The 26,994-nt window shown below is 34.2% G+C and overlaps 1 protein-coding gene across 2 annotated transcripts; it reads left to right on the top strand.

Moving 5' to 3' along the window:
- The first annotated feature begins 1 nt into the window (after position 1).
- Positions 2-26,994, top strand: LOC132699577 (dynein regulatory complex protein 1). 2 transcript variants are annotated; one of them, XM_060666372.1, is made up of 13 exons: positions 2-214; positions 271-371; positions 746-903; positions 969-1,172; positions 1,236-1,448; positions 5,735-6,037; positions 8,076-8,313; positions 11,277-11,500; positions 14,549-14,708; positions 18,921-19,110; positions 19,167-19,328; positions 26,589-26,764; positions 26,824-26,994. In XM_060666372.1, the coding sequence occupies exons 1-13, from the start codon at positions 63-65 to the stop codon at positions 26,964-26,966; spliced, it is 2,424 nt and encodes an 807-aa protein (XP_060522355.1). In that variant the 5' UTR covers positions 2-62; the 3' UTR covers positions 26,967-26,994. The 2 variants fall into 2 exon arrangements, with proteins under 2 accessions (XP_060522355.1, XP_060522354.1); XM_060666371.1 differs by having other exon boundaries at positions 11,277-11,524.

Here is a 26,994-nt window from a genome sequence, read left to right as displayed (position 1 = left end):
AAATTGATTTAATAATATAACATAGAAGACAATTTATGTATTCATCTTAGTATATTTAAAATATGGAGTTTCTTGAAAAAGAAGCTTTAGGCAAATCATCGACAGTTTGTCAATTTGACGAATTGGAACCTCAAGTCACTTCAGCAGACCCAAACGAAAGAAAATTGGCTAGAAGGATTCGAATCGAAAGAAGGTTGGAGGTTTTGCAGAAGAGGTTCCAATAGCTCAAAACATATTTATCCAAGACAATTTATAAACGTAATGTTTTAGCAAACAAAGCGTAATAGAAAAAAATGCAACCGATGAAGGCGATCCCATTTACTCACAACTTCAAAAAACCACTGAAATTTTGGAGAAATTTATGCTTGAAGGTATAACGTTAATTCAATTTTAAGTGTCAAGAACTCCGCATTTACTTACCATGCAATACATCTTTGAGCAGGGAATAGCAATGCTTAGTTGTTACTTAATGGTGTCTATTCAACTGACGTCATTAATTCCCGGATATTCTGTGTAGTAAAATATATACATCACTTTGTTATATATTTACTTTGTTACTTTCTGTTAATTTTTTATCTACACTTTTCTAATTTACTCTCTGATAATCAACTCCATTTTTGTTGTTGTTCAAAACTATTTTAGTTAATTTTAAATGTTATTGTCGCTCTTAATGTAGCTGCCAGTGAACTTTATTTTTTTGTTTACCTCCCTGTATCGTTGTGAAATCTTTCCGCGCTTCTTATAGGTGAAGAATATATTACCAATGTAAGAGTAGCTAACGACTCCCGTGAAGTTAACCGATATCAGAACGAAAGCGTGAAACGGGAGAAAATACTGAAAAAGTTATCGGATGAGGCGGCTAAAGCGCAAACAATGTTCAACGATATTTCGAAAAAATGGGGGGTACATTTTTCGCTTTTGTATATTAACTATTCCTAGCTATCTTAGACAATTATTGCGGATTTAAGGTAATTCAAAAATATAACGACCCACTTCGCATCCATGAAGATATAATGAGACAAAAAGAAAACTGCGATTTGTTGATCAGGCAAAAAGACGGTATCATCGCGATGTTGATTGCAGAATTGAAAGCTGCGGATAATAATTTCACCAAGGATCAGAAAAAACAAATAGAGGATATTGACATTCTTACGCGGAGAGTTGAAAAGCAGGTACATTAAGCGATTAAAACGTTGTTCTGGTGAATGCGCCAGGAAAATATTTTTCAATTGCAGATCACCTTCATGCGCCAGGCATATCGTCAGGAGTTGGAAGCCATCGAAACCGTTATTCTCGTAGAAAGAAAGATTTTAATCGAGGCAGCCGACAAGAAATGGCAGGAGTTGTATAAAAAAAGGCAAGATCAAGAGATTTTGAATTCTGAAATAAAATTCGAACAATTGGATGACTACTATCAGAGAATGGATAAATTGAGGATCGACTTCCAAGTATGATAATTAAGTTTCCGTGTTTTCGCTTGACTTCGGCATAACGCTTATGCTTTGACTTATATAGACAATATGCCTCAGCAGGTTGAAACTATATGGGCAACTTTTTTGTTATTAATTTTAGAAATAATACTTATTCCTCATAAAAGTATGTTCTAAAATATAAAATACGAAAATATATATTTTATTAAAATATGTATTTTACCAGGGAGGAAAGTACCATTAAATTTGACAATATCCAAAAAGTTGGTCAGATCTAACAACTACGGTCAAATGTGCAATTACCTCAATTTCCGTTGAAAATAGTATATGATGCAACAAGTGCGGTAAACGGCATTTGACTCAGGAGTTTATTTGACATGACCGGAGCGCAGCGGAGCGAGTTTTTAATAAACGAGTGAGTTGAAAAGTGTACCGAACGTGTTGTGTGACTTTTTCTACGACCGTTAGTTTTTGGGTACATTTTCGCAAAACAACACAAATACATTGACTGACATGACCGTCAGAATTGACAAACGTCAAAATTCAAAGCGTGGGAAATATTTCCGAAAACATCCGATTGCTCCCAAATCCCGGAAATGTCCGAAGTGGCTCGGATTCGTGGGAAAAGCAACTGACGTGTAAAGTGACGCTTTCCGCACGCTAGATCGATGGGTAATTAGGTATTTTACAGAAGAGAGTAGAAAAAATAGTTTTTGTGCTTGTTTAATATACCCGGTATTCCAGAAAGTGGGATAAACCGGCCATGACAAAATGCCGAAAATTATTTTCAAGTTTCTGACATGGCCGTAATTGTTTAACCTTAAAATTTAAAAATCTACGACAGTTTCTAATACAAAATCCAATCTTAATAATTACCGTTGCGATGTTATAAATTTCAATTTAACAACGGAGACCTATTTAAATCCAATTGGTGTTTCTTCGAATGTCTGATTTTGTCAATCTCCATAGCATGCCACAAATTTAATTTCTTGCTTTTTGGTTCATTATGTAAAATATCAAAATTATCGTTAAACTTGTTCATTTCTGAATTTAAATGAATGGCATAGTTAGAGTCCAAACTTTTAAGTTTATACGCTCTTTTATGTTCGTTAAGGCGTTGCTTAAATGTTTTACTAGGTTGTCCGATATTTATTTGAAATTGTTTTTTAGTTATAATCTTATCTATCAAAGAGGTGTCTTAACCATTGTAAAAAGGTATTTTTTCTGCGGAAAATGCTATATGAAAGAGTTTGTGAATAAAAGAATAAAAGGCGAATAAAAGTGTGTGTGACGGAAATTTGTGTTATTATGTATTACTCTGTCCTTGTGTGAGTGTTTATGGTAAATGTAAAAATCTAAATTAAACGTTTAAAGAGTTATCTAGTCCTGTATCTATGGCAAATTTTATACGGTTATGTATGGAGTTAATAAGATTCAAAAAAGACTGTAGTTTCAGGGGAACAAGCAAAACATCATCATCCCACCAAAGAAATATTTTATGATATTTTCTGCATTGTCGATGAAAATTTCTGCAATTAGTGGACTAAGTTAATTAATCCTTATTTCGCAAATTAAAATTGATAATTAAATTCACCATAATTTTGGTCTAGACAAACTATTAAACTATCTAACAAGTCTTGTTTTATGACAGGGTTCATTTGTCTCTGAGCGAGAGTACTGTCTGTTAAGTTTATTACGTCAATGCTCGACGTCAAAGGAACTAGAATCGCCTTAGGACGAATTTTAATGTCTTTTTTGTCTTGTTGGTTACTTCGAACGAATTTTTGATAACATATCTAAGTTTAAAGGCAATATGATATTCTAAAATTTTCATTAATCTTCTTGAAAGTTCAACTGATGGTGCTAGTACAAAAGAAACTACAGGCTCTAATTGGCATATCCGTTAGTGTAATTTTTTTTAAGAATATAATTTTGGAGGTTGAGGATTCACAATTATTAGTTGGTATTTTCCTTTATCATTAAAAAGTGATAAATCTGTTATTACAGTTTTCATTTAGCTGTGACAGGCTTTCCTGTATCTGCTCTTGTAAATGCTGTTTCATTTTGGGAAGTCTTATTTTTAATTAATTTTATCATAAACATATTTGAAAGATCCTCGAATTTACTCTTAATTGTAAGTTCAGATTTTATTAAATTAGCTAATACGTGTTCGTTTCTTACCTTGCTTGCAGGTGGAGTTTTCTGACATTACGGGAAATAAAATAATTTTCTGGGAAAAGATTAAATGCAACGATATGAGTTTTTTATGTCATTAAATGGTCAATAGCAATGCAGTGAAAACCTTGAGAACTTAACCGCGTCAAAAAAAGTTGGATTTTGTTTTTTCCGTTTATTTTCGCTATTTATAGTTAGTTGTCTGCCTACAGTTTGAATTCGTTTTAATTTGTTAAATATTTATTGCACTAAAAATGTGGTACTTAAACTCATCGCCTGCAAGAAATCGGCAAATTTTCTTGTAACGGTCAAATTTATGAATAAATATCAGAAATAGCTATCGGTTCTCCATTATCATCAGTCATTGTAAATGATGTTTTTGAGAAGAAGGCCCTAGACATTTTCAATCTAAAACCAAAGTTATGGAGACGCTACGTTGATGATACTTTTGTTATTTGGCCTCATAGTCAAGAATCCCTTCTAGATTTTCTTAGCCATTTAAATTCTATATACACTAACATACGTTTTACTAATGAAATAGAAACCAATAATAATCCTCTATTCTTAGATATTCCCACTAATAGAAAATCAGATTTAACATTGGGTCATTGTGTCATTCAGTAAAAGAATCTGGCTAATCAGAATAACGTCGTGGCATTCCTCTGAATCCTAAAAAGTGTTGGGGAAGAAGGTTAAATTAACTCCAATACCTTAATGCATCACCATCCAGTCCAAAAATCATCGGTTATCATTTAATAAAATATAACAAGAACACAACACATAAACTCTTAACATCTTCGATCAAAGACAACAATCCGTTTGAGATATCAGGAGTTTACAGCTTTCCATGCATATTGGAGGGACAGGATGAGAATTTTCAATTCCTGCGTCGGTTGTTGCTGATTCGGACTTGTTAATTTTTCGCCAATCATCCTGTTCCTAAATGAAACTGAGTTTCAGTTAAGCATTGAAGAAGCAAACAGGATAATTGGCGAAACGTTAGCAACAACAACCGACGCAGGAAATTTTGTAAATAGTATTACAGTAGCCTGTGGAAGTGGAAGTTGAAATAATAATAAGTATTTTTTTATAACGAACTGAATTTGAATTTAAATTAATTTAATGGTCATTTTATATTTTTCTGACTGTACAATGTACATACATTTGTTAGCAATAATTAATGTAATTTTTGCTCGATTCTTAGCTTGCACCACACTCTGTTGCTTTTAAAATCTTCCTTTTTTAGTTCCAACGTTACAGGTTTCTTTTTTAATATTACTTTTAGTTTTTTTATTGATAATTCTGATTCAGGAAACATATGACCGATGGAAGTGGTTAAAAATATTTCGCAAATCGACAAATTTAAACTAATTCGAGTGTTCAAACATGTTGCACACAATGTTTTTTAGTCTATAGGGGAAACCACATCTATGCATCGCATCCATACTTTTACATTTAAAATTTTTCAATATAATATACTCTTATGGAGGTATGCAAATGGTCCCGAATTGTTTATTTATACAAGGTGTACAAATAGTTTGTCTCATTTATTATCTTAGTACGATAAAATTTGAAATTGTTTTTAAATATACAGGATGGTTCCTAAATAGGGAAAACCAAACTGTACCTAATAAAATTGAAATATCAGTAATAGGAGTAACTAATGCAAGTATAATGTGCAGGGTATTTAGCCTGTATAAACGATTCGATCTAACTTCAAGACAAGGATTGGAAAAATGACTTTACCATTTTATAAAATTGTTGGCATAATAAAATTACAGCTGTCGGAAATGAATAAAAAATGTAAGGTAGTAAACACAGGGCATTTTATATGAAAAAATGGTTATAACTTCGAAAACATTCAGTGTAGACCCTAAGAACCCCATATTAGGCCAATGAGTATAAAAGGGAGATCTATTAATGCCATAATAGACAGCGCGTTCCATTTAAAATAATATGTTTGATTTCCGACATATTTATATATCGTCCTGTAAATTTGAAAATAATTTTAAATTGTTACTTTTAGTGTCGTCCATAATTTTTGTATTTAACAGTTTTCTCTAAAACAAATAATAAACGAGATATATTACTTTGTGAATGTTGCGGTTATACCGCGTTCTTTGTTGTAGGAACGTTTCAGAGAAATCAAAATTAAATTGGAAAACGACATCGACGCTCTCCAAAGGGAGCTGGAACGGATCAAAGCTTTGACATTGCTAAATAGCGAAAAATTGGAGTACAACTACCAGATCTTGAAGAAAAGGGAGGACGAAAACATAATAATAAAATCGCAACAGAAGAGGCGAATGAACAAATTGCAGGACATCATCAAAGGTTTGCGGGACGAGATCAACGAGTACGAGGTCGCTTCGGCGAATACGATTAAAAAAATTTCCGACAACATCAAGAGGTTGCACAAAAATATATTGGAAGTGAGTTTAATTTCAATGATCACCATGTGGTTATCTGCAATGTAGAGTGTGTAAAGATGTTCACTCCCCCATGTCTTCTCATTTGCGTTTCCACGTTATCAATGTATGTTTGCATCAATAATGTTGGAATAGCCCCTTCGATATTGATAAGCTCTTCACTATCTTGTTTCTTATTTTTATGGGTATTTTGTTGTTCTTATATACGGTCTTCATTGCATTTGTAAGTGTTAGCGGTATAACCAGTTTTTTCATCGCTTTCCGTGCTTCTTTCCTGGGTACAGTGACATAGGTCTTGAACTTTGTTTGTTATTTCCTTTTTTCGTAGTAGTTATTACACTGTTTTCTATCTTCTTTTTTTATATCGATGTTAGTTATTGTGGTGGACCACTTCTTGTCTTCTATAAACTTTTGTCTTTATCCTGTGAGTAAATCCTTGTAACAATTATTTCACTTATGTTTATTCTTTGTTTCCTATTGTCGAAGTTGTGTCAGGTATTTTTCCAATTTTCCTTCTCCTCTTTGCTTACTATCTTTTTTACGTCTCTGTTTTTTCTATATTTATTCTGGTTATCTTTTAGGTAAGATTGGATTCAAATGGTCTTTGTTTTTCTTCTATTTCTCTATTCCTGCTTGTAGCATACTTTCTTGGGTGTGTTGGTTTGCGTCTTCAATTAGAGTGCTTCTAAAAATTTTTTTTTTATCCTACCAAATGTTCCTTTTTTATATAAAAAAATCCTCACCAAAGATGAGCTCTAGAGCTCAAATCTAAGGGGTCGTTATTTTTATTTTAGTTTCCCATTTAATTAACATGGGAAAAAATCTTTTTTCACTAAAATTAAATTTACGTATAATTTTCGCGATTTTTTACAAAAAACTAATTTATATTGTGAAATTTCAGTTTTCAAGCTTTCCAAAATCGTATAATAAAGTATGATTATTATAAGAAGATCAATTACAGCCATTTAAAAATTACTAAATTTTGAACTTTTCTTCTTTATCTACATAATTTCTCAAAATTTTTATCCTAACTAACACTGATTAGAAAAATAAATTAAAAAAAATTGAGAAATTCAATTCTGCATAAGAGGAGGAATTTAAAGTATTTAGAAGCATTGATATGTCGTTTTTTTCAATACTTTTCAATTCATTTTTTTAATCAGGGAATAGACAGTGTTATTTTTATGGATTACAAATTTCAAAAATGGTTGTCACTACGTAGTGTGGGTGGCAGAACTCATGATGATAATTGAAAAAATGAATGATATATATTATTACATCTAATTATCGATTACAATTTTTTATATATTAGCTTATATAAAGTATCGAACAAAAAAATCAAACATATCCATTTTAGTGATTAGGTTATTATTGATTATAAATTCAATATAATATTATTAGAGAAAGAGAAATACGCCTTTTCGGTACACCATTTATTTTTCACTACTGAGTGTTGTTTTAGTACAATTCGCGAATTTTTGCCTGTGATTTTGAACTAATTGGAGTAAACATTGTTTTTGCTCTTCATTTTTTGTTAAGCACACGATTGTAAACAGTAATCGGAGCTACACCTCGTTATGCTACACCATTGACGACCTTTTCACAATTTAGTAATTTTTAAATAGCTCTAATTATTATTCTTTTAATGATAATCATACTTTGTTATAAGGTTTTGGAAAGCTTAAAGACTCAAGTTTAACAATATAAATTGGTATTTTGTAATTTGTATTTTGTAAAAATTTTAGTGAAAAAAGAATTTTTCCCATGTAAAAGGGAAACTAAAATAAAAAAAGCGACCCCTTAGAGTTGAGTTACAGGGCTCATCTTTGGTGAGGATATTTTTTTATATCAAAAAGAAACATTTGAGATGGTAAGAGCTAAAAAAAAACTAAAATTTTTTAAGCACCCTAGTATTCCATGTTATCATCTTATGTTAATTCTACGAGTTTCTGAACAAGTGCTTCTTTATCAGAGGTTAAAATATCGTCACGCTGCTGGCTTGAGATTTGCTTGACAATCATTTTTCAATTTGTTATTTTAGGTGGAAACCAAAGCCGATCATTTTGCACGCGTAAACGACGAAAAGTTCCATATGGTGTGGGAGATGAACAAGAAAAGCGTTCAAAGTATTTTGCGGCAGATTTTAGACACGGACAAAATCCTCTACGAACAGCAATTGGGCATGGAGTGGGATCCGCCTCAAGACTTTACTGTGGACAAGAAGTCACTGCCTAGTTACAAAACTGCTCTTAATGTGGTGGACTCAAAGTTCGTCTATGGTAAGACTGACATACTTAGCGCAAAATTTTATGGTATAAATATAAAAATATTTAAAAAACGGACATAAACAAGAGAAATATCCAACGAATGCACAGTGGAGTATTTGATATAAATTTCTGATCGAAATTGTTTGCACATTTAATTTTTTTTTAATTAAAAGCTGAGTTTATCTAAAATAAGCTTTTAATCTCGTTACTGGATCTACATTTGGAAACAATTTAATATTTTAGGGATCAATTCAAATTAATGAGCCAACATAGAACCGTTAAAGTATGGACCACAGCTCAGGCCACCCTACTGTATCAGAAGTTCTAAAATAGATAACAACTAGTTCTGAAGTTCAAAACAAACATAAAAAATGCATAAGTACATATTGTCTAATAATACAACATAAGAAATGAAAATTAAATTAATATTAATGTGTATTTACCAAAGAGTATATAAGAGTCACAACATAAAAATTAATGAACAATTTCCTCAAAATTATATTTCCGACAGTAATGATTTTTTAGTTCCAATATCACGCAGCATCGAAAACCCCTTCAAAGGGCCCCTGAATTACCTAAAACCCTGTTATGTTCTACACTACATATCTATTGCTTTAAATGTAGGCAAAAACATTCAAGAAACTGGTTTCTGTTGAAGTGGTTTTGCATGGGCGCCATTTAATGAATGGAATACAATGATCTAAATGTGAGTTTGAAAAAGGTTTGTCCTCTTGGGATACTGTGCAAGTATCCTTCATTTAAGCCACTCCTAATTGAATAGGCAATAAATACATTTCAGACAGTTTTGTATGCAGTCTTACTTTAGTTTGATTATATTATAATGCATTGATACACTCATCTAACCCTCTTTAATTCAATTGTTTAAAATGTTGATAAAACATAAACTTAACGCGTGCACATGTCTCATGTTTGAGCCACTTCTGTCACTCTTTAATTTTTTTTTAAACGCGTTTTTTCTCCACACGTTACGTTTTCCAACTTCTGTTACAATAACCGGTCTGTCAATTCAAATTTAGGCTCGAAAATAAGCGATACCAGATTTAAAGTTGCGTTCCATAGATGACGCAGGATCTTTTTTAACTTGACTATAGCATCCGTCTGTAAGAATATTTTGAATATTTTGTTGAGACTCGGATTTTAAAATTATTTACTTTGGAATATTAGATTTAGGAGGTTTGGATTTCTTAAGGATTGTTGCGGTTTGAGATGGCACTTGGTTTAGGATAGACTCGATATTTGAAATGATTCATTCAGTTTACATAAAACTAACGCACACAGACCGATATATTAATGCCCTCTTGTCTACAAAGCTAAAAAACCATCTCAATTCCGAATCAACTGGACGGAGAATTAAAAGTTAACATCTGCTCTTCTCTCTAATAATTTCAGCATTAATGATATTAAGTGTTCTATACACTTCACCACAAGTTTTCAAAGACAATGAGTCCGAAAGCAACCCCACACTTGCCACTATAGTTGTTCCTTACAAAACATTACCGACCACATATCAACAGTTCTGAAGAAATATAATGTTGAAAACAGATTCATCACTTGTCCAAAAATCTCTCAACATCTTCTATCCAAATATATTTAGTTTGAGACACCAGTAGTTTACAGCTTTCCATGCATATGTGGCATATGTTGGAGTTCGATTCATCGCAGAAGTAATCCACAAAATGAGTAAATAGTATTCTCCAATTTTAAATTTCAAAAGTTATGAAAAAGTATAGACTTATGCACATTTAAATATTTCGTTTAAAACTAATTGAATATTTTCGAAAATAGTTCAGGTACAGAAATAGCATATTTAATAATGATGAAAATCTCTAACAGCCTACCATCTATACATTTGAACTCTGAAAAATTGTATACTCACTGCTTTTATTTATTTTTTATAACTTCTGTTAGTCTTTTAGGCATTATATCAATTAACTCCTCAGACGTTCTCTATCGGATCTAGGTGTGGACTAACTGCTGGCCATTCTAATAACCGGATACCAAAATCTTGAAACCGCTGTTTTGAAGTTCAGGCTACATGGATGGGTGCGTTGTCCTGTTGAAAAATTATGTTTTCGTCTTCATTAAGTGTAATGAGTGGTAGAAGATTCGGCTTTTAAGGAGGCACATATACCGGCCTACAACATAACTGAACCACCTCTTTCAATTCTTCGACACTTATTTTTTTAATCAAATGTCAAATTATGCCAATAATACTTACATCTCTCGGGAGCATCAAGATTTAATATCTTGCTAAAGGTCATCTTTTGTTACATATTTTTGCAAATTTAGGTAGATTTAATTTATGTTTGTGTTTACTAAGACAATTTTTATATTTCAAATGTTTTTATTCAGCTGCCCACTGTTTGACTAAACTTGGATCACAATTTAGATTATATCCACACACCAGCGCTGTTGTGAAGGCGCACCGACGATGAGGCTTTGAACGTTTTTTTTTACCATAGTTTTGGAATCCAAACTTTGCCACACTTTGAGATCTACCAATAATGTCTATAGCTCTTTGTGTTTTTCCTCAGATTCTAAAGTCAATAATTCGCTATTTTTCGATTGCACCTAATGCCTTAAAAAGTAAAACAAAACTGGACAGAACCGATAATATGAAATGTTAATTATTAAATATTAAATAAATTAAATAAATTAAATTATTCAAAGGTCAAATAAAATAAAACTTGGTATACACAAGCAATCGCGCCTATTTTACGTTATCTAAATATGCTTATGTCTATAGTTTTTCACACGCATACATACCTGCAGTTCTCTCCTGCGCCTTTAATAAAAGGGACACCACCGTATAAAAACTTAGAATTGATTTCAGATTTGCACGGATTTCATATAATTCAGATAAACAAATGCTCAATAACGCAGAGTAAACAAATATTGTATTTACCTGTTATTAGCGAGTTTTTGATTTTCTCATATTTCCTCTAATGTTTTAGAACTGGCCGAAGACAGTGCAGAAAAAATTAAAAAGACTGTGAGCGTTTCCTCAAAAGCGCAAGATATCTCGCGGGAAGTTGACGGTAGCAGAGAGGAAGAGGCACAAGCTCAACGGGGAGTGATAAGACACATTTTAATGCGTATTTCGGACAAATCCGGGTTTTTGACTGAGAGAGGTTTGAACAATCTCCTGAAAGGTTACGAAGAGGAGCAAAAGCATTTGGTAAAATTGGCCAATGTTTTTTCGGTGAGTCTTACTCACATATGCAGGATTAGTAAAAAGTACTGAAACGCTTGAATATCTCCAAAACTGCCAAAGCTGGGGCGATAAAATTCTATTTTTGGGAGTTTTTGAACTTGCAGAATTCACTTTTACGTTGCACGTCATAATGTTATTTTAAACGGAATGCCCAATTTACTTTTGTTGTCTCGTAAGTGTCATAAGTAGTATAGTAGTGTCGGTTCTAAGCCACTTTTGTCGGGAAAATTTGAATTTTCGTGAATGTTCGGGTTGGCGAGTGAAAATTTTGAATCTTCGAGTATATTCGGGTGCGTTCGGGTGCAATCGGGTATGTCCGGGTGTATTCGGGTGTGTTCGAATATGTTCGGGTGTGTTCGGTTGACGCGAAAAAATTCAACAATTAAACATTTCATCGATTTGGATGAGTGTTACAGAAAACAAATACGATATTTGGAGAAGCATCATCATCCTCTGCGATATAGTGATAGAAAAAGTGAACAAGAAGAAGTCCAGCATATACTACAGAAGAATATTGTTGATGAAGAAGTGGATATTATTTATGTTAAAGGAGACATTAAAGAAACTTTCCTGCGAAACTTTTTAAAAACTGATTGCCCTCGAATTGTAAATGTTGATTCGTTTAAATTATGTATGACAGTTCCAATATCTTGTACATATCACAACGTAGGATTAAGTGAAAAATGTATGTGATCCTTAAATAACGCTCAATCTATATATCTTTGGTTGTATGATTCTCTTCCTAAATCAATTTGACACCTAATATTTTTTTATTTTCATTATACCTTTCTAGATTTAGTTATATCAGACAAAAATTTTCTCTATCAGTGGGATTTAAATAACAGGCAAAATATTAAAAACGATTTATTTAATTTGTCATTCAGAATATGTAGAGAATAATCAATTTTCTGTTTGAATCAACTGATGACGTTCAGTAGTATTGTTCGCCATTAGTGTAGATTTAGAATCGCCTTGAAAACTGGAATGATTGTTGTGGTGTTAACCGATTTTTCCATTTTCTTCTTCCTGAATCAAATCTTCAGATGGTTTCGAATAACTGTTATCGATTTGTCGAAGCCACGCGGATAAATTGAGAGGAAGAGGTTGAAATGCAAAAGGACGTTGACATTTTCGAACATGAAGGTGTAAGCGTGACATAAGCACCCGATGATCTGATATTAATAGACAGGGAACGAAATCTAAAATAAGGCTAGTATTAAAGTAAATCAATTAAAAATATTTAACGCGTTACCGTCTTCCATTATGCAAAAGTCCTGGTTGTTCATATTTATTATTAAACAGGTCAACTTCGCTTCAATCTTAAGAACTTTCTGTTAACGTACCGGCATTTATTAAACATACCCCTCCACAAATTTCCCCTTTTTTTCTGCATATGCGAGTTAGTCCGAACATAGCCGAATACGATTTATACTGCGCCTGGGGACGCCGAAGATTTTCCGCGAAAACCCGAATGAGAATGCATGCGCCAACCCGACCATGCCCAAAGATTCCAAATTTTCCCACGCTAACCCGAACACACCCGAACATACCCGAACATACCCGAACACACCCGAATATACGCGAATACACCCGAACATACCCGAACACACCCGAACATATCTGATTGCACTCGAACACACCGGAATATACCCGAACACACCCGAACATACCCGAACACACCCGAACATTCACGAAAATTCAAATTTTCCCGACAAAGGTGGCTTAGAACCGACACTACTATACTACTCTCATAATTTCAAAAGTTTGTTTCTGTTAATTATTGAGCTACTGCAACACCGCTTTTTCAGTAAAGTGCACCAGAACGCTTAAATATCTCCACAACATGAGGAATCTAAAAATGCTAAAAACATAGAAAACTTTAAATGTGTATCAGTAAAAGGTTACCAGAATTATAAATATCGCGAAATCTGACAACACTGCTGTTTTGCTTAGTTTTGGTTAGTCTTGGTTAGTTTGGGTTAGTTCTGGTTAATTTTGGTTTGTTTTGTATTCTGTATGTCCAAAAACCCGCATGTATTGAATTTTATCGCTCCAGTTTTGGCAGTTTTGGAGATAGTTAAGCGTTGCGGTGCTTTTTACTAACCTGGTATACAGTGACACTAATTTAGTAAAAAAACTACGTTTTTAAAAGGGAAACTGATTGGGAACGTATATTTACTCTAGCATTTTTTTTGATTATCCGTTCCCTTCAATTACTTTAGAACACCTTCCACACAAGGACTGTATTAGAACTTTGCTAGTTTCTAGTGAAATGTTGGTCCAGGTTTCTCTCATACCCTCGGATAGTTCGTCCAAATTTTAGAAACTTCTTTAACCTAACTTTTTTTTGAATGATTATCCAGAGATTTTCGATTGGGTTAAGGTATGGGCTACGATAAAGCATCAATATTATTATCCTGCAGCCAGGCAGTGTTGTCATTTTCCAGTGTGTTAATATATTGTTCCACGGTACCAGATATTTTGTAACGTGAGCCAACACCATTCCAGGAGAAACAACCCTATACCATGAGACAAACATTTCCAAATTGCACTTTTTTCATAAGTATCTCACCTATCGTCAAAGATAGAAATATGTAGTTATCGCGATATTTGCTAATAAAATTTTTTGGTGAAACGGAAAATTTTGAGGTACTGCATCATTTTGAGGAGTTTGAATTTTAAGGTACCCTTTGCATTTTTTCTATTTGACAAGGCATCAGAAAAATGATGAAATGTTTCTTATATACCATTTTGCCTAGAATTCAGAATAAGTATCAGGCTACAACGTTGTTATTTCTTCTATAAGATTTTTTATTGCGTCTCAGAATAATGCGAATTTTTCAAAAATGTTTAATTAGTATTTGCTTTGCAATGCGCAATAGCTTATTCATTTTATTTTATTTACTTATAATTACTTATTTATAAATAAATTAAATTATCCACAAAACATAAATGTAACTGTCTCTTTTTTTTCCTTTGATTACAAGCGTTGTGACTGACAAAATTTTTTAGGCGCTTGGTATTGAAGACCAATCCTACATAAACGTTCTCGTGAACCATTTCTTGCCGTACACGTTTTGTCCAGTCTGCCAGAGTTCTACACTAAGCGGTACAACGAAAACAGAGAGCAAAATCTATTCCCACAGTTCCCAGCTGTCGTCCATGTTTTCGAGTAAGATACTTTCCACATAGCGATCACCAATTTCAAAGATACTTGTGTAACACCGAAATTCCAACACCTGATAAATATAAATAACTATATAAAAAAGTATCGCATTGTTTATAAGTGCAAATTCGTTCTTATATAATTGAAAAAAACTGTTTAATTATAATATTATTATAATTATTATATTTTTATATAATTATAATAATTTTTTTTATGAAAATAATACGTACATACAGAGAATACAGGGAATAATTTGGCGAACTAGTGCCATTAAGAAGCACTTTTAGATATTCAAAAAACAAATTTAGAGAAAAAAAAACTAAAATACATAGAAAAATAATCTTATAAATATGCTATGTGTCCTCCATTATTCTCAAAACACTTAATTTTATCAGCAGGAATTTCATTAATGGCAATTATTAAAAACTAAGGGTCTCGAGTGTGTCTTGATTGTAAGTCATCCATGTTTCGATTTCTCTCTGCGTAGACTTTTTCCTTAAAATTTCTAAAAAGTATCCATGTATCCATATCGTCCAATCCATGTTTGAAAACGGCAATTAGGTAAATTGGTCTTGCCGTCTTGTTGGTATTAAATTGAGTTAAGGTGCCTATTAAATATTCCAGCAGTGGTAAAGGTGGTCTCACCAGTGCACAATAATATTAGGATCTTCTTGAAATTATCCCATCATATATATATCCTTCGCAAAAACCGCAAAAAAGTCAATTCTTGAAAGCGTAAAATTTTTTAGGGGCAGTATCCATATTTCTTAAGAGTTGAATGATGTTTTTTGACTTTTCAAAATAATTTCTAACAGTTTCAATGGACAGTCCAGAATTTTCTATAAATTAATACAAAACATGAATTTTTTTTGAAACAAGATCTTTCATATCTATAAAAGTAAAAAAGTAACTCTTCATTTTAATCGACTGGAAGTATCCACGAAACATTTAAAACATATTACAAATAATTCCATTATCGTTTTGTATTGTTTTTTTTTTAAATAAACGTCTAATGTCAAATTTTTGATTTTCATTATAAGAATTTAACGAGCTATTTTCAACTATACCACAATGAATTTGCACTTATAAACAACGCCATGCTTTTTTACCTCGGAGAAACCTCAAAATGTCACATAACCTTACCGCATTCACATGACAGTTTGTACCATTTTAAAAAATGTAACTTTGCCTGAGATTCTTTTTATACTATTTTTTTTGTTCATAAAAATTTCTTAAAGTTAAGAAAAAACTATAAAACTTTTATGTACGAACTTTTTTCTTTTTCTTCAAATAAAAAAACTTAATAAACACTAAGTATACCGTCTATTTATTTTTAAAATATTTGAAAATAAATTGGACAAACACATGATTCCTAAAAATAGAAAAAAAAAGATTTTTTTTCTTTTAATATAATTTTAAGTTGAAATTAAGAAAAACTATAAAACTTTTTTGTAGTGTATCGCAACTAAGATAAAGATATCCCTATGTTTTGGTTATTTAAATGAATATATTTTTGAAGTTTTGCAAAATTAGCATTTTTAATTTTTTCGTCATTTTGGTCAATATTCAAAATTATTAAAAGTTTATTTTTTTTGTTTGACAAAGTACTGCGCCATGGAAAGAAAAATCTCTACAATATGGTCAATTTAATAGTGTAATTCATGTAATTTTAACTCTTTACTAAAATAATAACACCAACAACGACAACTTTAAGAAAACAATAATTTTTAGTAAGTTCACTTTAAGAAAATAATTAAAGCACAAATGATAACTTACTGCTCGATTAGTTCTTCATTTAATCGAATACATTTTTCAATTCTTTTAAGATTCCGCCTGAATACTCGTCTAAGTTCTGCGATCCTAATTTCTTGACAGACTTGTCTTATTCTGGCACAAAGATTGTCTCGATTTCCGGGGCCTGGTTTATTATAAAACTTTATTTTTTATCACTCTCTAACAATAAAAATCGAGCAAATCTCGGATGCCAGAATTCAAAAGTACTGTTTCTTCAAGAGATTGACAATATTGATCTTTGGAATTTATAACCAAGTGGGGATTTTCTCTGGCGCAGTATCTACAATTTTGAAATGATAGAACTCTGGTGTTGAATGCACCCTCATCGATAAACTTAATCTTCTTCTTCTTCTTGAACCTTTTTTAATGTATGTAAGAACTAGAGATCTTGATCGGATGAAATATCTACTATTTAACTGAGATCCAAAAGAAAATCAAAAATAATTGCATAGAATAACACAAAATATCACGAGACACGCACAAAATACTAACCGTTTTATTTCAAATGCAAGACTAACAAAATGTTAAAAAACAAATCGATATCGTATCGAACATTTTACCTGTTGAATTTAGCGATAAACCATTTCATAAAATGAAAAATAAAGTCAGGCAGCGATTAATAAATAAGAAAATGACTTGGTTCTGTGCTTAGTACGAATTGTATAACCACGCTGGATATAGACTCTGCCTATTATTGTTAAACATTCTTTACGAATGAGAATAAAAACTTTATTTATCGGCAAATTTAAGGTTTCGTCATCACAATAAAATATTAATATATGTTAATAAATCTTAACTATCACAGGCTATATGTTTGTGCCAAGACCAAGTTAAAACAATATAAATGTAAAACAATTAAATAGAAACACATAGAACATATGTTATGTGTGACAGAAATATTCAAATAAACTGAACTAAATAAAAGTAATGAGCAAGCAGATATTCTTTCGTTGCACTTTTGACAGAAATCAGAAAATTATTCAAGTCATTCACATATACGATAAATAATGGCGGACCCAAAATTGAGCCTTGCGGTACTTCCATATTTCCTGGGCGGTTGAAAGTTTGTTGTTAAAGAAAACCAGTTGAGATCAATTTTTCTGATAATTTTCGAGAAATTTCAAAGGCATGCCCCTTATTCCATAGTGTTCTAATTTTTTCCATAAAATATCATCGCGGTCAAAGGCTTCGGACAATTCGCATGGTGTTATGACACTGTGAAGCCCGGAGTCGAGCCCCTCGACGCTCCAAGATTCTTAATAGGGCTTTTGTCGTAGAATATCCAACTCTAAGACCAAACTGGCCCTGATTCAACAAATTACGTCTTCCCAAATAAACGAACTATGCTAATAGGACGGCATTGTCGGGATCTCTCCTTTTTAAAAGCGTTTGAACTTTGTCAATTTTAAATTTAGAAGGAAACACGCCAGTGAGAAAGCTCTTATTAATCAATGAAGTCAAAGGAGTTATCAACAGGCTACCAAAATGTCAGTTGATGGTGATTTATTAAGGGAGAGGAATGCACTATATACTTCTGTCTCGTCAACGGGATTCATATAAAGAGAACCGCAACGTTTACAAGATTCATTATCACATGACTTATTTTAACGAAATATTTATACCGGGGACATTCAGTGTTTTTATTCAAAAGTTTAATCGTTTCGATCTGTTCTCTCATGCGTAAAACAATCTACAGTAGGACCGGAATCAACAAACAATAATTTCGTGTGATTTGGTAATGTATGGTTTTGAAACCCGTTTGATTTAAAAATATTTTTAGTACCATGTTGTTGTTGGGGAATGTTGTGTTTTCATTAATGTTAAATTCATTGGTCAGTTGTTAAGCCCTTTAAACTTTCAAGTTTCTTATCCTTAGACTTTCTATTAGAAGTACAAAGTAAAGTAAAGTAAATTTATTTAACCAAGCAGTAAATTCCTCAGCTACAGCGTCCAGTGTTGGTTTTAGGAATTCAGAAGAAATTCCATCGTATCTCGCAAAGTTCTTAGATTTTAGAGCCTTATCAGTGGTGATTATCGCGTTCTTGCTATTACAATTCATAAGAAAAGATATAACGTTCGCACTGTTGCTTTTATATCAAAATGCATTAGTTTTATCGAAATTTATTGTATTAACTACGTTTAAAAAATTAATTACTGAATTTATTGACATTGAAATCATTGGGAACCATTTAGACCTTTCAAGATTCGTATTCTTGGATTCTCCATTAATTACATCCCAGATTTTTTCGATTTATTATCAATACACAAAATTTCCCTTTCGATAAATATCCTTTTAGCATGCCACACAACCTTTTTCAAAATTAAGCGAAATATTTTTGTATACTGTTTGACAAAGTCGTTTTTACCGGATGTTGCAAATTCTGTGACACGCAGTGAGTATGTCATTCGTGTTCGTAATTTAAGAGTTCGGAGATTCGGAAACACTCCAAATACCTGAGCTGGACGACGTGTTGGAGGCGATACGTCCGACAGATGACGTCATCGAAAATATACTCTCCGAGCTGATTGTCCCCGACGAAACCATCGACGACGATCTATTCGATAGATCCGAAGACGCGGAGGATATTTGCGGTGCGGCTATAGGCGATCAGTAGTAAAACGCTTCTTAGCTAGCGAAAATTGCGAATAAAACTAAATAACAAATTTTAGCGTGTCGTCCGGGAGAAAAACCAGGGATCGCAAACGTGTGTCCTTGGCCAAAATATCAGAGTACGCATCCTGCCAGTTCAACCATCCTTTGATCATCAGTTCCGTTTACGTTTTGAGGGCTCTTAGGGAATTCGTGACATCGTATTACGTCGCAAAAACTGGGTATGGGACTAACTTAGTTTTCTAATTTTCTGCAATTTTTTGCAAAAATATCGATCACAGAATTTGAATTTGATAAAGCGCGTTCTGGACACTTTCTGATGATGAGTATGATCTGTTTCTTAATGCGAAAGAGTTTTAAGTCGCTTTTGAACTGTAAAACTAATAGTCCGATACACGATAAATGGTCATGACTGTATTAATGTTATTAACGTTTTTATCTGCTCGAAGGTCCTGATTAAGGAAATTAAACACAAAATTCAATTCAGTTCAATGTAATGCATTGAATTGTAGTAATAAATAGAAGATGGTTAGGTCAGAAAAATAGGTCGCAAAATTTTAAGATTAATAACGTGCTGTTGAGAAAACTAAAACATTAGAAACCAAGTCTACAGAGACGCCAAAAAAAACGAAATTTCGTTTTTTTTCTGGTCTTATTTAAAGACCATATAAAAAAAATAAAGGTCACTTTCTCGTTGGTATCTTTTGAGGTCTACATGATGGGGTTGAGAGACTTTTCGTATCGGCGATATCATCATTGGCTTTATTTTTTCATATGGTCCGTCAAAAAAACGACACCGTGTATTAAATAGCATTTTTACTACAAATACATCGATGATGTACCAACAAAGGGACTCTGGTATGAGAAATTGTTACAATAATGTTTTTGACAACAAAAATTTAGAATTTGCCAAGCGCTCAGAACATTTTGCCAATTGTATACTAGGAAGTGTCAGAAAAATGAAAACATACCCTGGTAAAATGTTTATTATTTATTATCCTCGAGTACATCGAATATCTAGACATCAACATTGGGTTTACTTTCTGTTTTTCTAGCTTCCTGAGTGCGTGTTTCCCTTACTTTTTGTCGAGCATTGTTTCCCCCACTTCGGTCCCCATGGCGCCGCGCGCTACTTGGTGGCGCCGTTACCGGCAAGTACGAGAATCGCTTGTCAGTACCTGTGGTTTTATAAGCCGGCTAGGACCTAAAATCATGGGTCAAGCTCAAGACTCAAAGTCAAACAATACAGCGTGGTAAATAAATTCAAACAAAATAGAATCCTTCCGAATTATGTGAATATGAACATAACGAAAAGTAAATGAGCTTCGAAGAGCTAATACTCTCTAAATTGAAGAATGGGTATTGAGCCAAATATTTTCTTCGTAAGCTAGATACTTGTATTCACTTTCGTATCCAAATTGGTATACTAAATTCCGCATCGGGAGAATCTAAGATCTTCCAACCAGACTGACGAAAGTCAGAGCGGTCTGTCTTTGAGCGAAACCGAGGCCAAAAAATTATGAAATCTGCAGCGTCTTCAGAATGCTCAGAGTCAATTGACAACAGAGTTAAGTCGTGAATTCTTGGCCTCGAGGCCAACAGCTTGGCGGATATGATCCCATCCCAAATCGATTTTGGAGTATTTTTAATCTTCTTGGCTACGCTAATCGCTTTAAGCATTTGTTTAACTGGAGGGATTGATGACAACATCGAACCCCGAGTAGGATTAGCAAAAGTAGCAATCACTAACTAGAGTACTACTAAACGAGATCTTCTTTACCCTATGTAGATAACTAAAATACAGGGCCACCTGCACTGGTGCTGGATTTTTCCCAGAAATATGGTTATCCTGAGCCCATTCTATCAATTTTTTCCAGGAAGCACTATAGATTTTCAGGGTTGACTTTCTCCAAGAAGAATACAATAAGTCGACTTCCTCCTGACTCTAATTTTCTAAATGATTTTCCACCCAAAACTTTCCAGGCCAATAATTTCAATAGATGTACGTTTTGTGGAGGCTTGTCCGTCCTCAAGACATTGGAGTTGCGATGAAGATCTGGAAGATTCATTGGATGGTCTATTGCTCTGTTTTCCAAGTCCGGTTTCCAAAAAACTTTCGTCCAATCCAGGCCAGAGTGAAGCTCCACTCCCGACTGAACGCGTTGACAAATAATGTTTTCTTGTCTATTGAGTGGCTTAGGTAAGATTGAACTACCGCTGTCGCAAAAAGATCGACTTGGGGAACTCCCCACTTCCTGAAAATTATTCTTGTCAATTCTTTCGACAGATGCCAATCCGCCAGTGACTATAGGCGAGACAGTGAATCGATAATCGGCAGAAATGTTGAAGCGGAATGCTAAACTTAGGAGCCTTTCCGTCAATAGATGTAAGGACACAGATTTCGTTACTTACTGATTTGGCAGATATGATACCACCCTTCGGTTGTCCGATTGAATTAAAATCGACTTGTTTCTCAAAATTGACAGATTTTTCTTTATGCTCATTAGAATCGCAAAAAGCTCTTTTCGGTTTATATGCCACTGACTTTGTTGAGCTGTCCAAGTGTCGGCCATCAATTCGTCTCCAAGTTGTGTGCCCCAACCCAGATCCGATGCGTCTGTTGCCAGATATGGATCTGCATTGACGGAAAATATTGCTGAACTTCGAATTTAGTGCTTTCGTCCACCAGCAAAGTCTTTCAAAATTTGGGATTTTATTGGCAATGATTTGTCCGGTGGTCTGGATGGGAGTTTGCGATTGTAACTTTGCATCCGTCTGCAGCGTAAACGCCCTAACGGGACTACGAAGCTTGCAAAATTTAGACTGACCAAAATTGATTTAGCACTTCTCCATGACCACAGAAAATTGTTTTTTCTGGGATAAGTATTTTATGTTTTTGTTTGTATTCCAGGTTATTCCCAAAAACTCCATTTCTCTTAAGGGCTTTTGAATTGACTTTTTCATTTATGCAAGGAATGTGAAAATGTTTACCGCTAACTTTCCTTGTCTTAGTAAAACGTCGCAATGCTGATTGGCAATCAAACAGTCGTAGAATTTCTGCTATCCCGTTAGTTATTTTTGAAAAAGCCACCGGACCCGTCGACAGACCGAATGCAAGACACGCCATAGAATAAGTTTTTCCTTTATAGGACAGGGTTAGAAACCTTTTGTGCGATTCTTTCATTGGTGCGTGAAAATAAGCCTGAGGTATATCAAATTTTATCAAGTAATCGTTCCTTTGTAGGAAGAACGGAATCTCTAATTGACTGATCAACCGAAACCTTGGTGGAGACACGTAAGCGTTCAGGCGTTTTAAATTGAAGATTGGACGCATTGACCCATTTTCCTTCAAAATCAGAAACATGGTTTCTGTTCCGAAATCGACTCTTCTCAAAGCGCCCATTTCCAATAAACTTTGAATTTCTATTTCCACCTTCCGGAATGATTTCGTTTGAAATGCTTTGCAATCTAGGGGCGAAAATGGGATCAATGGAGGTTTTCGAATAAATAGGATTGAATAACCTACAATCATCTTTAATATTGTATTTGAAGCTCCCATTGTTTCCCATCTTTTTATTGCCGAATCTGGCTGACCTGCTGGAAATGTCGAAAGGTGAAAAACGCCGACTAGCGCCGCTAGAGTTAACAGTTTTGCTAGTCGAAGCAATTTTTTTTTGTCATGTTGACGATTTCTCTTATATGCAGCTCTAGGGATCGGTTTCGAATTCTCCTTTCGTTGCTTAGACTCTCTAGAAGTAAAACGACAAGACTGGTAAGGGAAATGTCTCTGTCGGGAGTTTTCCAAGACCAAATTCTCGACGCATAACTTCAACTCTTTCATCTTCAAACAAATGAGTTGCTGATGGGGTAATCTTTTGCAGCATTGAAGCTACGGACGGTCAGCTACTATGTGATTCTTCCTGCTCAACTTAATAATTTCCGCCCTTCTACCACACACATACTGCAACAGGTCATCAGACAGTAGGCGAAACGCGGACTGAGGTGCCCTAACATCTCCGGCTGCCTCTGGATATTTATTTATTAGATTAGACACGGTTTGTTGAAAACACTGATGCTGCTTAAGTAAAGCATGACATAGGGTTCCATTTTAGTCAATAAATCGCAATAAGAGTTATTATTAGGTGGTAGACCAGCGTTGATTTGTAAACTAGAGAACACAGGAGCGGCATGGAGTCTTTCGTGAACCTCCATATCTTGCATATCTAATTTTGTCCCATGAGCTCTGTACCATTAAATTGGGATCTGGTACAGGAATAACAGGTTTCTGCTCTTTGGTGGCAAGGGAAAAATCGAACGCTAAATTATCCCTCTTTTTTTCAACTGAAAAAGAATCGGATTGTTTATCATCTTTTTTCCATCTTGAAGTATTTACAGCAGAGTTTGTAAAAACGTTTCGCTTCTAACAAGGCTTGAGAATTCTGAAACTTTGCCTCTAAATCTTCCATACAGGACGATAAGAATTTTTTCTGGACCGGAAGCCTTGGCGACAATACCGTTGATTCGGCATTTGACTCTCCTCCAGCCAGACTTACCGATGATTCCTTTCGGGAGAGTAATAGGAGCTTTAAATTTTTAATAGATTGCAAGACTAGTTGATGTTGCCGATGCGATCCCCTAATTCGCATGAAGAGAGAGGGAGGACTAAAAACTCGATAAAAATTCCAGCGAAGCATCTTGACTTTAATATTCCTATAGAGCTTTTCGATAAGACTTGGGCGCTTGAGGGTTGAAGGCCCTTGCAATGCCAACAGTTGGCAATGCAAACCTAACCTTATTCAGAAGCTGGGGATCGATTTGCTGGTCAATTCTCTCCAAAACAGACTCCTACCAATCCCTCCAGCCATTGGGAAGAAACTCTACAGCTAACTGCTTTAGCCGAAGAAGAATTGTATCATCATCAATTCCATCAATATTACTGTCATGAAGTTCTCCCAATTGAGGTAACCCGAGTCACTGGTACAATCATAAATTTCAACATTAGCTGTAGGCGAAACTGTTTTTATTATACATAACGGCTGGAACTTTAATCCATATGGCTCATTTTAAAAACGATTATGCTGAAAACCTGAGGCCCAAGGCTGGCAAATGGAGCCGTAAGGCCGACTAATAGTGCCGTACGGGAAAGGGACCGCATATGGTTCTAAATAAATGCCACACTGCCGAAATAAAGACATTTGCGGCTCTAGATTGGACAAATTTTTACGAAATTGACTCCGATGCCATTCTTACTACTTAAAGGAAATATGGACTAGCAGGATTTGAAAAGATCGCTGCACCTTATTCTTATTTGTCCATTCTTCTATTTTTTACCTACTAAGATAAAAAACCTACCTCGTTAGATGTGTTCATTTCAGGTACCACTCTTACTTTCGCTTTTGTTCACCTAACACTTGAAGCACTCCGGTCGCTACGAAAAACACAAGCTCACTGACAAGCGATTCACGTACTTGCCGGCAGCGACGCCAGCAAGTAGTGCGCGGCGCCATGGTGACCTAAGTGGAGGAAACAAAGATCGACAGAAAAAAATATGTAGGTTGGGATTTTTGCTGCATATTTTATAGACCCCTTTTTTGCAATGGTCCTCGTAACTCTGCTTTGGCTTTGGAAACTTAGCGCTTGCAATCATTAGAAAAAGTTGGGTGGCACGAAAAGCCCCCATATTTGGCCGGACCCCACTCCACTCAATTTTTTTTCATGGGAGTATTGTAAAACGTATGTTTAACAGCTCGTAAATTGAACTGAGGTGGCTTTTACTTGATGAAAATCCATTTAACAAAATAAATAATAACTAAAAGTTCGAACGAAGTTGTATATTTTCACATGATAATTGTTTCGACAACACCATGTCTTTATCAAATCTGATAAAGACACGGTGTTGTCGAAACAATTGTCATGTGAAAATATATAATTTCGTGAAAATCTGAACTTTTAGTTCTTATTTATTTTGTTAACAGCTCGTTTTTGAGACTGACGGTCAACTGAGAAGACCGGTTCCATTTCCAGCAAGGAAAAAGGGACCAACAATGTAATTTGCAAACATACCAGCCAACGTATTCAACGATTATCTTATTTTTTTATCAAATTAGATGTGTTTTTGGTTTTATCTACGTCAAATGAGTTAAGGGACTCCTTGGATTTTAACATTTTTGAATCTTGATAAACGCTTAAATCCTAAATAGAAGCAAAATAATGCTAACTACCAATTTAACCAAAACAACATATTTTTTTCTTTTTTAAATAAGACAATTTGTGTTATTTATGATGCCAAGATGTAGAATAATACTGCCTTCATTGACTATATTTATCCTACAAGAAACAAGAAATGTAAATTGAAGGTAAGCAAAATCATAGCACTAATTACTTCTATATGCCAGTTTTTTTTGTACGAACTTAATAAACACACAGAGGAAAACCCAGGAGCTACAAATCGTATGATCTGAATGGCCAGTTAAAGGGTTCTTTAACTTTTTCTAAGTACCTACAATTAAGAACATGTCATTCTTTGCCAAAAGCAATGCTGACTAAAAAGAAATTTGGGCTATCCTTGAATATATAAGATATCAAGATAACCGTTGCAAACAGGTACAGGGAAATGCACAGTCAATCGATGTAGAACTAGATTGTGCATCACAGCTTACGGTAATGTACAGTTTATACTATTTAATAATTTTCTGGATTCCTCCTGCCCTCAGTTGTTGATAAATCGAACTTGCTGACGTTTTACCAATTATCCTTTTGGCTTCTTCAGTGTTTAACTGAAACTGGCTCGCATGCTACTCTGTATCTGCTTATATATTTTTGCTGGGAGCGGAGCTTTGGGAAGGGCATGAACGTTGTCTCGGATGACTGATTCTAATATTGGTGCGAGACCTGAGACAAACCTTTTTTTGGTTTTTCAAAGAAAATTCCACAGGCTACTGTAATATTATTTACAAATCTTCCGAATTCCTGCTGCGTTGGTTGTTTATAAATCAAACTTGAATGACACTGTTCAGTTAAGCTCTGAAGAAGCCAACAGGATGATTGGCGCAACGTAAGCAAACAGGATTGTTTGGTTCTTTAGAGATTTATAAGCATTTTCAGCTTTTTCCTTGTTTGATTATTTTTGTTCATTTAGTATTATTGATTACAGGCAAGAATTTTACGTTAGTCATTGATTTCCGATTTCATTATTATGTTTCGCAACTGCTGATGAGTTTATTTGTCATAGGCCTAAGTTGATATTTTTCGCCCTGTCGGACCAATATATTCTTTGCCGCACATGCATGGAATGCTATCAAATCTTGGTGTCTCAAACGGAATTTTGCCTTGAACTATTATGTATGCTAAAAGAATATGAAAGAAGAATATTGGGTGCATAACAGCAACCATTTTAAGGCATACAGTACATCTATATTAACAAATTTTGTGTTATAAATTTGTATTAATTATCAATTAATTAAGTATTTGAAATTTTGCAGAGCGCCTACTATCGGAGAGCAATTGCAAAAGAAGCGCCTTACGATATCTAGATGTCTGTCGGAGCAGGACATCAAAAGCTATTGGGAAAAATTTAAAATGAACTTCACCGATGACAGAGTTCGGACTTGGGATGCCTTATTGGAAGGCCTGAAGAAGTATCACGAAATTCTGAAAGGTAGCAATGATGCGATCAAATTGCCGCAAAACTACGCCATGCCGTTTACCAATTTTTAGATCGCAAAGCTGTATGCGACGATGTCGTTAAACTTAGAAAAGAAAACGCTGAATTGAAAAGGTTGTTGGCTAATTATTTGGGACGCGGCGACTACATGGAACCGCCTTGCGCAAATGAAAAAAGGAGCGGTTCGAAGAAGTAATTATATTATGTTTTGACGTTGCTGTATA

Source organism: Cylas formicarius, unplaced genomic scaffold, assembly GCF_029955315.1.
Source record: "Cylas formicarius isolate icCylForm1 unplaced genomic scaffold, icCylForm1.1 PGA_scaffold_3__17_contigs__length_32017465, whole genome shotgun sequence".
Taxonomy (NCBI): domain Eukaryota; kingdom Metazoa; phylum Arthropoda; class Insecta; order Coleoptera; family Brentidae; genus Cylas; species Cylas formicarius.
Note: the sequence above shows the minus strand (reverse complement) of the source record. Positions and strands in the feature narration are given on the sequence as shown.

What these genes read in the sequence shown, in the direction of transcription:
- LOC132699577 (XM_060666371.1), top strand. Translation starts at nt 63, where the DNA reads ATGGAGTTTCTTGAAAAAGAAGCTTTAGGCAAATCATCGACAGTTTGT. An exon ending in GGACTCAAAGTTCGTCTATG is followed by an intron (nt 8,314 to 11,276) that starts GTAAGACTGACA and finishes CTAATGTTTTAG; the next exon opens with AACTGGCCGAAGACAGTGCA. An exon ending in TATTACGTCGCAAAAACTGG is followed by an intron (nt 19,329 to 26,588) that starts GTATGGGACTAA and finishes GAAATTTTGCAG; the next exon opens with AGCGCCTACTATCGGAGAGC.